The sequence below is a fragment of the Chenopodium quinoa genome, unplaced genomic scaffold (genome assembly GCF_001683475.1).
Source record: "Chenopodium quinoa cultivar QQ74 unplaced genomic scaffold, ASM168347v1, whole genome shotgun sequence".
NCBI classification, from domain to species: domain Eukaryota; kingdom Viridiplantae; phylum Streptophyta; class Magnoliopsida; order Caryophyllales; family Amaranthaceae; genus Chenopodium; species Chenopodium quinoa.
In genome coordinates this window covers 1,793,140-1,809,467 of record NW_018743863.1, presented here as the reverse complement: position 1 = coordinate 1,809,467, position 16,328 = coordinate 1,793,140, and the positions used below count along the sequence as shown (strand labels likewise).

The following is a 16,328-nucleotide window of genomic DNA, read 5'->3' as shown; positions in this document are numbered from 1 at the left end:
GGTTCCTCTAGGGGAGGAGTGATCAATGTGTTTAGACTTCTCTAGGTGAGAGTCATTAATTGCTTGATCCCCTTTAATGAGGATTAATTAAGTATTTATAGTCTTGAGAAGCGTGCCACTCTCTAGGTTTAGGGTAAACCTAGGGCTGACCGGGCCTCTAAACAGGATTGGGCCTTGTTGGCCGGTTTTCCCATTTGGCATGGGTGGACACGTGGCGTGTCTCAATTGGTCCGTAGAGGACGTATCTGTGATTGACACGTGGCAGGCTCCTATTGGCCTACGTGAAGGACACGTGGCGGAACCTGGTTGGTCCACTTGTCAGACGGTGATTGGTGGATAAAAATCCCCTAATCAATATTCAATCAGCCGACAACTAGCTTCATACTTCACTCGTTTCCGATGAGCCGCATCAGCCACAACCTGTCCGGAAACAAAGTCAGATATCCCCGTCTATGTCAAAGGAGAAGACCATGTTAAGTCCACACAAACATCACGACCACGATCCCAAGAATAAAGTAACACATCAGCAGGTCTGAGGGTCCCGTCATTCCCTCCAGACAACCCTATGTCAACCTCCTTTCTTGCTGAAACCCAAGATTTGTAGCAGATATCAACAAGGGTATCCCGGACAACATTATGCCGATGTTTAATACCCACAATACCAGCACAAGACACCGCGTGATCACCGAAAATATCCCTAGTAAAAACCCGAGAACAAGCAGAACACGGCGTCGAGATAGAGACAATGGAACACCCATCCTGTAGCACAACACACATCGGTAGGTTTTTGCGTTCATCGTCTGACCCAACCCAGAAATAGGGACTGCCCGAAGCCAAGCAGAGGTGTGATCTCCCTGTTGCGATTTCCACAATGCTGATTGCCGAGGAGACAAAGAAAAGGCGGATTCTGCAGAAGCGGTAACCTTTGTGAAATATATATCTGCCAATTTCTTCATGAGTTTCGGGGTAGCGATCTCACTACGATCACTCATAATGTCATACTCCACTATTCCATTAAACAGACTGAAAGCATGTCTAAAGGCTCGTCCCAGACAAACAATGCCAACATGTCGTAAAAGTCGTGTCTGTAACCCAGCTGACTGCAACCGAGAAGCAAGAAAAGCATAATGACGAACATCACCTGCGGAATATACCCCAAGCCCTCCAAACACAAATGGTAAGGTGGCAAGGCGCCATTGCCAATCACCAAACCCAGGCCCCGAAGTAGTAACAGTACGCTCCAAAGAAGATCGAAGAGTCCCGTCGAATGTGCGCTAAGCCGTCTCAAAAGTACTAGGAGGATAAGTACGTAATGCAAAGTAGAGTTTAGAAACTTCGGTAGATGCCCTAAGTAAAAATAGCTCACACTGAGAATCATCAAGCATAACAACCTTTTCCATAAGCGCAATGGTTTTGGTCACCCTCTGCATCACAAGCTCACCACTAAAACCGAAATCGGAACTAGCAGGACCACCAAGCAACTTAACACCACGCAAAGGTCGAGCAATATTAGGCGGAAATACACCCACAAACTTGCTTCGAGGGTCTTTAGTAGGCTAGAAAACTTCAGTTTTTTCCACATTAAGATGTAACCCAAAATGAGGTCCTTCCTCCATAATCAACTGTAGAACCTTCCCCACCACCAAAGTGTCACCAATAATAGTACCGTCATCCAAATACAATGCCTGAAGACATAAGTCAAAAGCATCTCTGATTTTACAAACTAGGGACTGTAAAACCAAAGCAAAAAGTAAAGGACCAATGAGATCACCCTGCTGCACTCCTTGACACGACCATAAGGATTGGTCCCCATAATACAATCTGGCTGGATTAGAATAGCAGAATTCAACCCATCGCGAAAATGCCCGGATAATGACGACGACCTTCACGCAACATGACCGTACGATCAACAAGATAGAAGGCATTTTGAAAATCCACCAACAACATTATTATTATTATTATTATTATTATAAATTATTATTATTATTATTATTATTATTATTATTATTATTATTATTATTATTATTATTATTATTATCTGTAAATATTAGTTATTATTAAATATTAATAATTATTATTATTATTATTTTTATTAAATATTAAATATTAATTATTATTTTTAAGTAGAACAGAGCAGGCAGAACAAATCAAAAGATCAGAGCCTTGGTTACGTAAAGGTTAAGCAAAACCAAAAGTAAAAGCAAAAACCAAATGTGAGAGATACCAGATAGGAAATTAACTAGCAGAGACTGCAGAGTAATCTTCACTCTTGTTTTCTGAAAAATGGTTTTTTTTTTTCCTTTTTTTTTTTTTGTTTTTTTTTTAATTTATTTATTTATTTATTACAACCAACCAGGGAACCAGTACATCATCTTTTACAATTTTAATAATGTACAGTGGGCACATCCTAGCATTTGCGTACCACACATACTGCTCTCAAGGGGTTTATCATCGACCGTCCCGAAATGCAACAAAATTGATATTTGCTAAGAAATACAAAGCTGCATTTACATTCATATTTACAATTTGGGAACGTCAAATTGATACTGGGACTCATATTTCACTTTCTTGGTACAGCTACCCCCAATCGAAGTCATCCTCTTCGAATCATACGTTGCAGAGGTCAAGGAACAGCCACCATCTTGTGACAATTGCCAAATTTTGATAACCAATCATTTCTTTGATTAACAAGCAGGATTATCATAAACAGAAATCAAATTATGATTCCACGTTTTAAGTCAATCCTGAAGATGATCTTCGCCATTGCTTCTTTTTTTGGTTTAATTTGAATGGACTCCAGGTCTTTCGCCGTTTTGAAGTCTCACAAAAGAGACCAGATGCCAGAGCCTGTTGAAGCCACAAATCAAACTCTTCTTCATCTTCATCCATCATTTCTGCATCCAAACCCCATGGGAATCTACTCGAGTTTGAGCGAGTTGTCTTCTCCAAACCAACCATGTTTACATGGAAACTCGGTCGATGGGTATTGGGTCTACAAGCCATTCCCTGAAAACTTCTATCTAGTTAGAGAATGACCACATCAATCGACTTCACTACCATATCCTAATCGGACTTGGTTATGAGGTTACAATCAGCAATACTCCTATCACGAATTTAAACAGATAACAAGCAATGCAAGGACAAATTAGCAGCATCTATTTGTTTCATTGAACCAGATCCAAAGGACAGGTGCAGCACTATCAGAGGAAAGGATCGCACATATCAATGGCGTTCACTCACAGTTTCTCACTTCTGCTACAGCCATATAACCCGACAGTTTGGTAAATGTAAAGGCATTGATATCATCAAGAATTGAAGGGTCTATTTACTTGACAAAAGTCCTTCAATTCATCCGTTAAATATATTATCTCTTGCAACAATGATGCAAAATTTGATAATGAAAAAAGCACCATTTTGGAGGAAATCAGAAATTCAAAGGCTAAAATATTAAAACTTAAATATGTTGTATAAACTTCATGATTCTAATCAAATAATTCTACATAAAATAAAAAAAGGGAGATATGTTTAGTTAGTAAAAAGATATGTAGCAATAAACCACTGCCTCATAGCGTTAATTTACATCCTTATTCATGACAGACACTGTTTTAAACTAGACTTTATATCCCTTGGTCATCTCAATAACTCAAAATGAAACAGGTGAAGAGAAAGGAAATCCACAAGGACAACAACAGCCGCATCACTTCATAAAGACATAGACTGGATGGCCCAACTAGCTTAAATCCTCAATCTGAACTGTCGTCATTGAATCACAACACCAATTGATGGATTTAACTCGTCACTAAGCAAATTCCAGTAAAGCTTTTGCTTAAATGAAGATACTAAATTCGTTATGGAGGGGGAAACTGAATTTGTGTCAATGAAGGTCATTCCCTCCATAAAGCTGCATAAAGCAACTCATTAAGGGGAAAAAACATAATGAATAAATAAATTGAAGTCCTGTCTGCTAAATGTCATCTCCTCAATAATGTTGCAAACCCAAAGCAACTGCCATCTGGATGAACTCAAGCAAGCTTCTCAAGAGCTTAATTATTAGTTAATCTTCAGATGTGGGAAATTAGTGAATCATCATGGAATTCTACAACCCTCAGACATTTGATATGGTTTGTAATATTCAGCACAACCATAATTGTATCCTTTAACTTATATTAGTCATGCAAAATCAATAGCTTAGACTACTTACCTTATACGGTTAATAGTAATGGATGATGATACAAGCCGAGTCCTACGATAATTCTTCTCATTGATTAGGTCCACGAACTGGGGTTATACAGGCTATTTATTAGGACATTTTAACAGTAAATATTAAAGTGCTGCTTCCTCCACAATAAAAGCAGAACTAAGTTGTGTAATAGAGCAGCCATGAGAGAGATTTAACAGCAGATAAATTGGATGTTAGAGCAAGCTCTCCCATTATTAACCTAATAATGTTAACTTTATAACTAGCTGCGTAAAAAAGGGTACGAATGTAAAGCGGGTAAATATACCTGACAGATAGCCCATTCCGACACATCGAATATCTTACTTTCAGCACACACAAAGGCACGTGGAATTTCCATCTGTCGGCAGATACAATAGTTGTCAGCAAATACAATTAACGATTGTCAGTAGATACAATTAACGACACAAACATCAAACACATAGCTCATAAAATTGCAATACATTACAATACAGTGTGTTCGTCAAACTTTTAAATAAATTGGGTAAGACTTTTTTTGGCTCAATAAACTGTAATAGACTAGGATTTTCAGATTATAAGCTCTAGTGAACAAGAAATTTAAACCTAAAAGCTTGAGTCTTTGATTGATAATGGCAGAAATTTGGATACAAAAGTGATAGATCAATAGCTTTAGGCTATTACTCTCTTGATAACTTCAGGTTATCACTCTCCTAATAACTTGAGGTTACTACTCTCAACATAATTCCTCACAACTCACATAATACTTTACTGCATACCCTATTCCCTATTTATACCAAGGCTTAAAGATTACTAGCCTAATAATACTAGACTCCCCAAATTGCCCCTCCTAAGGTTATCTATTGCATAAACACAAGCGCCAAATACACAATTGCGATTGCAAATTTGCAAGTACCAAATAACATAAATAAATAGACAAATACAATATGACCAGACAAATATACAGCCGGTAACATGATTAGTCATGATGAATATAAAAACTTTGAAAGGAAAAGCCTGTGCTATACAGAACACAGGACACCAGACTCATAAAAGGTATGAATGTATGAAACTCACCTCGAGTTTATTCAAATATCTAACCAACATCCCCTCAATTTAATAACGAGAAAGATGATAAAACAAAGACTAATCTTAAGGTAAAAAGGTCTTTGTCCGACTCACAAAAAACTTCTCATCTCTCTTATTGTTTGTCCCACAATAAACTTCCCATTTTACAATTGACTTGGTCAATATGATATAAAAACATTTTCCTTTTCCTCCATTTTATATTCATCTTTGCTCTACCCCCAAAAAAACAATATAGTCCCACGATCCCAATCTCCCACCTTTCACCGTCATCGAAAAACAATAAAAAATACCTACTAACTAATATTATTACTCACTAATACTTGCAAAAACCCACCACCAACACCTTCCTACAACTATGTACCCAAGAGAGATGGGAAACTTTCAGTCGGATGGAGGGCGTATTTCAATATAAAATCATACAAAATTGAAATTATCTTGTTTGAATTTAGATAGATAGGACACAACCCAGAATTTCAACTCAACATACCTCAAAAAAGCTTCATATCAGTGATTCCACAGTCTATTAGTAGGCTACTAGCCAAGCTAAAATACCACCTCCATCACCGCAACCAAGTTAATATGTTAAAAAAAAAAGTTAGTCATATCGTTACTATTTTCATCTGAGGAAGCACAAGTTCATCGTTCAAAAGCTTGGTTTTCAGATCCCTTACAGGATCTTTAAATACTGCAGTACTGATGGTTTTTTAATTTATTTTTACATATTATGGTTTTCAATATTATAATTCATCTTTTCTCATACATAAGCATAAATTGTTTATTATACCCTTTAACATCCTTTCTCTTCATAGATTACGGGTGGCTGGATACAAAATTGAAACCGCTGAGAACATTACAAAATATCTTTAGAGTATTTTTTTTTTCTAACTTATCTTTCTTTCCATTACAGACAATTATTAAATTTCAAACTCAGCCACATTTATCTGGAATGCAATGAATTAGGAATGGGCAACAAGTTCTTGAAGAAAAAAAAAAAAAATGGCAAATAATGCCAACTACAAAAATGTAATAAGCTCAAGACCCAGTAAGTAATCCCTCTGGGTCAATGATGACTGCATTTAAACTGATTTAGTCACCAGACAGACTAAACGTTATTGTAATACTAAATTAATTCCTAAAATGCAGTATTCATCTTGGGTTCTATCACCAAGCATATTTGCCCTTTCCTTTTGAGGCGATTACGTTCAGCATACGCCCATGATTGGAGATATGAATTCAAATATCCTTTAATCATCAATCATTTAAATCGTGAATCATTTACTTCAAATAACATTAGTAATGCCATAACAAGACATGATGCGATTTTACACTAATAAAAGTACTGTGCATTTGCAGGCTTCTATTTTATGCTCTTGGATAATGTTTATTAATGGTACATCATTACTGGTAGTTTGGTTGCTTTGTACTTTGGTTCTCTGCATTTTTAATTTTATAGGTTTAAGACTATATTTAGTTCATCTTACTCTTTCTGAGCCCACAGATCAGCTGGACAATGTAAAGTCTTAAGATACTTGTTAAGTTTCAGCTATTCAAATGATAGCTTTGCGCAATTGTGCTTTGATAAAATAGGGTTTTGTACTTAAATAACACGGAAAATTCCCCAACAAAGTTTTGCAATTCTTTTGTCATTTTTCATTTAGAGAGTGAATCTAAACATCATTCTTATGCTTTTAGTGAGTGAAACATTAAAATTCTACTCCAATTACAATTTACGAGTGAAGCTTGCTGGAGATAAACAGGGGTGGAAAGGTGAAGAGATTCCTATAAAACCAGGTTTTAATCTTACATCTACCAATCATATTTTGGGTAATGTTACAGTTTGAAACTGAACCGTGGGCTTGCTTTTGTTCTTCCAACATAGGACTAGAGGAGTAACTACAATTCAAACAGCTCTGCCAGAATTCTAAGTGAAGCCCTTGGATAAAATGGAAAACAATGGTAAGGTGAGCTGTATAGCAGCTTCTTCACTGCATTTTGGTAGTTGAAAGAGAAAACAAATGTTAGCCAATGACATTGTCCCCAGGAATTCTAGAGATCTCTGTTGGGATTGAAGGTCAATGCAATGACTGTAAAAGTAAGCCAAATATCAATAAAGCCAAATATCAATAAGACATCCAAACCAAATTTTAAATGTAGTTGAGGTGTGGGACCTAGTGGATATAGGAACTTGAAGTTAATTGTAAATGAGAGGCAACTCACACAAAAGAAAGATACGTTATAAAAAAGTTACTAAAGACCATGGAATCTTCTTCAAGTAACTAACTTGGCAAACAACAAATCAGGATATTTGGGACATCTATCCGTGGTTATTTGAATTCAAACATACCTTTTGAGGTACATTGAAGACAAGTGATCCTTTGTATTCAACCCAGCCATCTCCATCCTTAGCTTGATGATACTGACCGCAATCCTGTGAAGAAAATAATGAACAAAATAGAGATGAGAGAAGCAACACGGGCAGTCCAATAAAGACTAAATTCCACAAACACGCACCTGACACCATCGTGCCTTGGCCTTAGACCGATTAGTACAAACCCATATGTGTGAATTGCCACATTTTGTGCATTGTATCCGTCTTGACTCCTCAGTGAAAAACTCACGTGATTCCTGTGTAAGGCACAACGATACCATCAGATGTGATATTCACATAGTGTTTCATAAAGATGAGTATTTAATGATGAGTACACAAGACCCACTAAAAAAAATCCACCTTATGGTGATGATTGATGCCATGTACCAGGAATAACCTATAATAATGCTGGAAATTCTTTTTATGGAGAGGTTCACAGAGCCAAAAGATGAAAGCATCCATAAATACAAGGGGCAAGGCATTAGATGAAAATGCACACATAATGCATCAGACTCCAACTGCAAAGTCTTGCAGACATGCTTTTCAATCATCTGATATAGTTGAACGATATCCACAATGTAGGTTTCCAGAATTGGGTTCCTTATTCAGTCATTCAGGCCCCATTTAGTTTGTGTAAAAATAACATAATTTCCCATAGTAAACAATTTTCAAGGGTAAACATAATTATAAAATGGTTTTCCTTTCAGGTTCTTTAGAAGGAAAGATATAGAGAAAGAGCAGATTATGAATCGGAGGAAAGATTGAAAGAGATGACATAAGAGTAGGGATTCTAGCTATGGAAAAATGTGGCATCCCTTTTTCACAAAAGGTAAATGTTTTGCACCCTTGAAGAGCTACCCTCTACCTTTTGGAAATTTGTTTTGCACCTCTTAACAAACCAAAGGAAAATGTTTGAATCATTTTTATAGGAAAGGTTTCAAAGCAAACAGAGCCCGAATAAAAGAAGAGGAAAAAAAAAACCGAAGGAACTAAACTTAGCCACTTGTATAACCTTGGTGCATGTAGTATGTAGCCAACAAATCAAAGGTCAGAGAAAGTAATCCATAATAGATAGTGGGAAAAACAGCAGAATAATTTGAGTGTAAGTGTGTTAATAAGAGGATGAAAAGCTGCTGTGTCCAGCACATAACTATAATGGAAAAAATAATCAATTTACGATAGCTTCAACAAGTGGCGAGGAATTGTTTCAACGTTTGAATTTTTAGTCTAGCAAAATTGAAAGCAACATGTACTGATGGCCACAATGACATACTACCTTTAGCTACCAGAGCTAGCTCTATCTCATGGAATTCAGTGCATGCAAAGGCTTCAAAGAGCACCAAGGCGATAAGGATTTCCGTAAAACTTAGGTGTGCCTAATTGCACCGCACTAAGTTGAGCACACTTAATAAATGTGAAGGAAAAAAAAAATTGTGCGCCTCAGTGCATCTTTTGGTGTGCCTAGACAAATAAAATAACTACAGGGCCCATGCTGCCTTGCACCAAGACATGCCTTTTATAGACTGCTCAAACTTAGACCACGCTTTTGCAAGAAAACATGTATTACCATACACCTAAACATTGCAAAATAGGTCATTATGTTCAGTGATCAGGGAGCATCCTTATTGTACCCCCTTCCTCACTTCGAAAGTTTTCTTATGTACAATGTGGGAACCCCCCACCCCTTTCCCAATCCTAGATAAGAAATTTCCTCAAAAGTATTTGACCCATGTGTTGCCATGAATACTGTTAGCCAAAGCACAATCACTGTCCAAAGTTGTGTTAACAAACACTCCTACCGCCAATACAAAAAAAAAAAATAAAAAAATAAAAAAAAAAAAAAAAAAAAAAAAATAATACCTCCGTTTCAATTTATTTGCAGCAATGAGACATTCATCAATATCTAGGTAAAATTTGTTTGTGAGTCATAAATGGAAAGAGAAAAAAAAATGTGAGAGATAGAAAGAAATTACAAGTAAAAATAAAAAAATAAAAGAAAGAAAGAAACCATTTGTTGCAAATTCCATTTATGGTACATGTTGCAAATAAATTGAAACGGAGGTAGTAAAATTGTATATTTAACAATTGTTAAAATAAAAGGTCTCACACAAGTATATGTTCCATGGTGTATGTTGTTTGCGGATGATATCGTTTTGGTGGATGAAACTAAAGATGGGGTCGATACCAAGTTGGAGCAATGGAGGCAAAGGTTGAAATCGAGAGGATTTAAGCTAAGTCAAAGTAAGACTGAATATTTGGTATGTTGCTTTGGTACTCAGAGGGGGACAAGCAATGATGTGGTGACTTTGGATGGAAAGGATTTGACCATGAGTGACATTGATCAAGACGTGGCCCAAAGGATTAAGTTGGGGTGGCTTGAATGGAGAGCGGTCATTCCCTTACAGTTAAAGGGAAAGTTGTTTTATGGTAAAGAATGTTGGGCTTCTAAGAAGGAGCACATTAAAAAGATGGAGGTTACGGAAATACTTATGTTAAGGTGGATGTGCGGGAACACTCTAAGAGATAGAATCAAAAATGAGGTTATTCACAAGAAAGTAGGTGTGGCAAATATTGCAGACAAACTAGGGGAAAATCGCCTGCATTGGTTTGGACATGTAAGACGGAGACTGAAAATGACTTGGTTGGAAGGAGTTAGGAAGGATATAAAGTATATGGATTTGTATGAGGATGAAGCATTGGATCGTAAGGGATGGAGAAGGAAGATTCTTGTCGATGACTACACGGAATAATCAAATTTGGTTCATGTAGCCGACCCCACTTATGGGATTAAGGCTTTGATTGATTGATTGACACAAGTGTATACTTCACTTGTTCCTAAGCTTGATGCTAGCATAGTTGCATAGTCATATTTGGAAACCCTTACATATTCTTAGTATGATGTGGATTACATATAACTGGCATGGTTTTGATAAAATACTTGCCAAAATATGAAATGCTCCTACAGAGATTTTATTAATCTTTTAATTCAATGACGAATCCAATTGATTACCTGATTTGAGGTGCTAGGAGACTTTTGGGAAATATTTTTATATTCCTCCTTCCTCAATTGCTCATCATAATCTCTTCTCTTAGTAGAATCCGAAAGTACCTGAAATCAGTAATGAACTAAGTTGTGGACGCAAAGTAACAAACAGTTTTTCCTGGTAATCAAAACAACTTATAATAATACAGGTAGAGTAAAGCAAATGGATTGAATATGAGAAGGTTTAATCAAACATTAGAACCATACTCATTACCTCATAAGCACACTGAAGCTTCTTAAACGACTCACTTGCTTGTGGACTTCCCATATTTTTATCAGGATGCACTAGCATGGCCTGTAAGAAAGAATGAATTGATGCAAAGAAATTACAGATCAAAAGAAACAGATAAGATGATAAAGTGCAAGAATAACTCTCTTTCATAATGGGTAAACAAACTAATAGGTCACATCGCTATGTCAACAGAAAGATTCCAACTCTTGAAAGTTCCTGACTTTCAAGCAAGGATTAAAAGAGACTATTCAGCCAGAGAAAATGAATGTCAAGGATAAAAGTGCCGACAAATTTATCCTTTTGTAAGCATGTACATCCATTCTGCGTATTGTTGCAACAGAAAGATGCATCAATAACATGAAATATTCAGCACTTTATAAGAGCCCATTGCTCAGCACTTCAGCATAAAAAGTTTACTGATCTTACTGCATAAGGACAGCCAACTTTGGCATTTAAAGCCAATTAGCTGGAAGGTAGCCCCGGCCCACATGTATACAGCAGCAAATCTGGCTGGACAATCACTAAAGTGAATGTATTGTAGAATTTCAGGAATCAAAGCAACGCAAGAATAAAAGTAGATAGCAGTCTGACAAATGCCAATTGGTTTAGTTACCTATTTAATGACACTAGTATCAAGATTACATAGAGATTAAAAGATAAGATGAAAACTGAACAGGGAATTAAGATTTACTTTGTACCTTTTTCCTATATTCCTTTTTTAGTACAGTAGCATCAATTTTCTTGTGGCGCGGAAATCCCAATGCTTCATAATGGTCATTACAGCTTAAAATTCTTCTCATTTCAGTTAATGAACATTTGTCTTCTTTGATCACCTGACTAGGAGAAGCTTCTTTCTGATTTTTCAAGACAGTTGTAGTACTAGAAGTTGTTCTATTTGCAGTTTTACTGGATGTTTTGCCAGCTGAAGTAGACGAGGGCTGTTCTTCAGATTCATCAGAGGGAATAGAATATTCACATTCTCCAGAAAAATTATCCTCTGTAAATTCTTCTGATGCTTTATGCTCCTCATAGCGTGTATTCTCGTTCAGAGTATCACACCATTGTAACAAATAATTGAATGCATCATTTGATAGGAATGCAAGGTTAACTGAAAGGAAAATGCCAACCAATCCTATTCGTACTTTCACACAGTAAACAGAATAAAGCATTGCCATCAAGACCACCAATCGTGCATGATTAAGGGAAAATAAGTAACCTGCATAACAAAAGACTTACAAAGGGTTATATTTTGTTCACAAAATTAATATATACAGCAAATGAGGCTATTGAGAACTAGAATCTACCTCCCTATATATTCTACAAATAGAAACTAAAGATGCAGCAGCAATGTTGCCTACCTTCCGTTATGTTAATTTTCAGTAATCATGTTTAAAATCTAGGACCTCATGACCATTCAAATTTTGAAGTACTAGATGTTCAATGAGCTGATAAAATATGCAAGGGCTGCCAATCAAAAATACTGTCTCTAATCTATTTTATCGTCTTCCGAACTTTTTACTATTGCCTATTCTTTAAAAAACGAATAAAGGTACTGTAAATTTCAGCAATAGGAAACAAATGTCATCCTTCCCAAAATAAAAGTCCCATTTGACCCAAAAATCTTGTCCTTAAATAAAAATACCACTTCTCCACGTACTTTTATTCACCTTTAATAAAATAAAAAATAAAAAGTCCATTTTTTTTCTGTTTTATTCATATAATATTAACTAACTAAACCTCACTATCATTTTTTTTTTTTTAATTCACTACATTTACATTGAGTAAGCTATTGAATTTCCACAAGCAGTATTTGAGAATGATAAGGCAGATACGCAAGCATATAAATTAATAAATTATTATAGTTAGATATATTTATCTATTTCTTTTCAACAGAAAGACCTAGCAGGTAAGAAAATAAACTTTACCTCCTACCACGAACAATATTCCCGTGATCCAGAAGTTAGCATACATCCACAAAATTAAAATGGCAAACAGCCCTACAATAAAAAGACCAGGAGTGTAGCCCAGGTACTGAACAGCAACTCCAGCAGCTGCCTGAAATTTTCAAATTCAAGTGCATAAGTCCAAAGCTATTTGGTAGCATAATTTGGAATCTAAACACTTAAAATTTAGCTGGTGATAAATAAAAAATAGAAGAATCAAATAAATGTGACACTTCAGCCCTGCAGTATTTTAAAATGAATTGATTAACACTGAATATCCTCTTTAGTTATGAGCAAATGATGATTATTACCACTGAGTGAATTATGTGGTGATCATTCAGTACTTTGCAAGGTAGATATGCGTGACAATAGTAGTTTACAGAAACCTAAGTCAGCAGATTCTTGCACTATGTACTCAAAGTAGATCAAAGAACAGGAAATTCAACATCCAGTCATCTGTGGAAGTCCTCCAAGAAAATCCCCAAATTTTGTCAAGCTCTAAATTCATTGAGACAAGCCAGGCCTTCGGAGTAAATTTTAACTAGGATGCTCATAATATCTTGCACTTTGGAAATATGAAGTATTGAACACCAGGTGCAGTAGCAAATTACCCACATTCTTTCAAATTATCTTTTACTAATTAAACCTTCCATATTCTTACTACATTATCAGAGTAAATTTGCAACTCGCTCAAGTAACCATAAAAAGTTTAGAGCGGAAGGTGATCAGGCATTGATGTACAAGGCATAAAGAGGGAGTGCCTTTATCATGGTGATATGATTCTACTGAGGGATTGTCAAGGTTTCTAAAGAAGCACAGAGTTCTATGCATTTCAAGTTTCTTTTTATACATATATATAGACATAGAGTGGCATGAAATCATTTTATATGATGTGGTGTAGATGATGCATTATTAGTGTCATCTTTTATCCAATGGAAGATTGACAAAAGAATGGAGAGGATAACAAAAATAATAAAAACCATCAAATACATAGGAACATGTGAAAACAGTGTTCCACCCCTCTACAACCAAATGAAGGAAAATAATTTACTCCAAACCAAACACACTCTACATATAGACACCTCAGATAAGATAAAGTATGAGAGAGTGTGAGCAGCCTATAAGCACTATTAACAATTTACGTGTCATTGCCAAGAAGGATTATGCATGTCTGTATGTTATTCAGTAAAAACATATCGTTTCTCATCAACAACTAGCCTTCAAGAAACCCACAATTTAAATCAACTCCGTCACTAAACAATTCAAGGAAGCAAAACACCCACACAACAGTACACCTGTACACCACACTTTTTCCATCAAGAATCTAGCATAATTTAGAGCAACTGTTGGAAACCCAGTCATATACTCGCATTACCAAACACTCTCTAAGTGAAGAAACCGCGTATATGATAAAGTATAAGAATGCCAAAAGCCCATCGGCAAAATCAACAATTTATTGTCAACAAGGTTTGCAACCCAGTAATTCTCCTCATACTTCACATTTCTCATGATCAGCTACCCTAAAGAAGCCCACAGGTCACATATTCACTAACAATATTTGAGGCATAACATCCACACAACACACACTACACCATATCAAGAAATCTATAATAATACATGGTGACAAACATGAAACCCAATCACATAATCAAGACTATTCACACCACCACATAATTAAGAACGAATCTAATAAAGATCAACATTATCTACCTAAAAACGGGGTCAAGGGGAGTAATTAAAAACCGCGAAAAATAAATCAAATCCACAACTTACCATACTAATCAGCACATAAACCAAACAAGATATGGAGGTCAAGCTCAAAAAACAACTCCACATAATAACCAGCAATGCCGCCGATTGCAGCCCAATCAACGATCGAAAACCCCTTAAAAAGCTATCCTTCCAATAAACCAACACAAAAACCACAAACCTACAGAAATTCTTGCAACCATTACAAACCATTGGCCAATGTCGATCAATAGCGACCCAAACCCTATCTCTGATACAACAAGCAGTTGTTCGAGCAAATGAACATGCATACTTTTGAGATTGCACCCATTTCCAACCTTGCTGAACCAACCCAATATCCTCCATTTTCTAACCCTAAAATCAAAAATCTGGGCTAAATCAAAAATTCAGCTAAACATTGTTCATGAAAAATTCGAAATTAATTCGAAAACCGCAACCGAATACAAATCAAACGGAGGATAATCCCAACAATTCGACGCCATTAAAGAAATCTTACACATAATGTGAGAGATCCAGAAAGTTTCAACAATCACCGACAGTAGGAGAGAGAAAGAGAAAAATGGTGGGGAAACAGCTTTAATTGATTCTTAAAGAGGAAGAGTTAGAGACAAAATTAGAAGCTTTATGATTTATGAGATTTCCTTTTTCCGCCATTGTTGTTAGTTCAGGAAGAGCTCGTGATAAAGGTAGAGGAGTTGTGGTTGAATAAAGTTTTAAAAAGTGCAAGTGGAAGAAGAAATGACAAGAGAAGGAATCAAAAAAATGGCAAACATGTCTGACTTCCACAGATGAGAGTGAGTTTCAATAATTAGTTTGTGGATTAGGGTTGTAATGTTTTTGTGTTTATGTGAGAGTAGAGGGTGACAATGTGACATTGGTCCCACTCGATTTATTTAATTTTGCCGTATTTTATTTTAATTTTTTGTTAATCTAGTTTGTACTTCTAAGGTCGGAGTCATTCTGAATACATACTTGTACTGTATAATATATTATACATATCAGATTATCAGAGTATTTTCGTCATTTTGTATCTTTAAGTTTGAATTTTGAATTTGTTTGCCCCGTTCCCCAATAAAGACGTAATGGAAGTTGTAATTTTTTGTAACTTCTTCTCTCTCCATTGTTACCCTATTCATTCTCTTTCCTCATTCCATCTCCTTGTTCATCCTCTGCTTGCTTTTTCTCGTAGTACTTGTTGGTTTCTTCCTCTTGTTGTCTATCGTTCTGTGAATATAAATCTTGGTTCCTCGAGTTTGGCTACAATTTCAAACGGTTGTTCCATCTTTCCAATGCAAATCTCAATTGAATTAAGGAATTAAGAGATCTTGCACAACAAAAGGTAAGTATATGTCTATGATAATAGAATTTAGGAAAATTTGTCAAACATAACCTTTTAAAGCACTATTTTGTCATAAACAACCTTATAAAATATTTTTGGCATTTTTCAATCCTAAATAGAAAAAAAAATGTCAAAGAAGATCAAACCCTACTTTCCTATTTTTCGGCGTTAGACCTCAAGCATGTAGGTCACGAGACTTTTATTCTTCCTAATTACACCCTTTTTCAATCCAAATCCTCAAATAAATCCCTCCTTCTTTCTTCTCTCTTCTCTCTCTCTTCGTTCTTACACTTCAGAAATTTGAGAGCTCAATTGCTCCAAAATCTTATTGATTCTGCAATCTGAAGTCTTCAACAAACAAATTCGGCAT

The 16,328-nt window shown here is 35.9% G+C and overlaps 1 protein-coding gene across 2 annotated transcripts; it reads right to left on the bottom strand.

Moving 5' to 3' along the window:
- Positions 1-2,279: 2,279 nt before the first annotated feature.
- Positions 2,280-15,676, bottom strand: LOC110686513. Of its 2 annotated transcripts, none has more exons than XM_021863132.1 (9): positions 14,644-15,669; positions 12,853-12,982; positions 11,626-12,143; positions 10,910-10,990; positions 10,663-10,761; positions 7,796-7,909; positions 7,629-7,712; positions 4,506-4,577; positions 2,280-3,006 (listed from the first exon to the last, which is right to left on the bottom strand). In XM_021863132.1, exons 1-9 carry the CDS (start codon positions 14,962-14,964, stop codon positions 2,734-2,736), a joined length of 1,692 nt encoding a protein of 563 aa, XP_021718824.1. In that variant the 5' UTR covers positions 14,965-15,669; the 3' UTR covers positions 2,280-2,733. The 2 variants fall into 2 exon arrangements, with proteins under 2 accessions (XP_021718824.1, XP_021718825.1); XM_021863133.1 differs by lacking the exon at positions 2,280-3,006 and adding an exon at positions 3,013-4,278 and having other exon boundaries at positions 14,644-15,676.
- Positions 15,677-16,328: the final 652 nt, after the last annotated feature.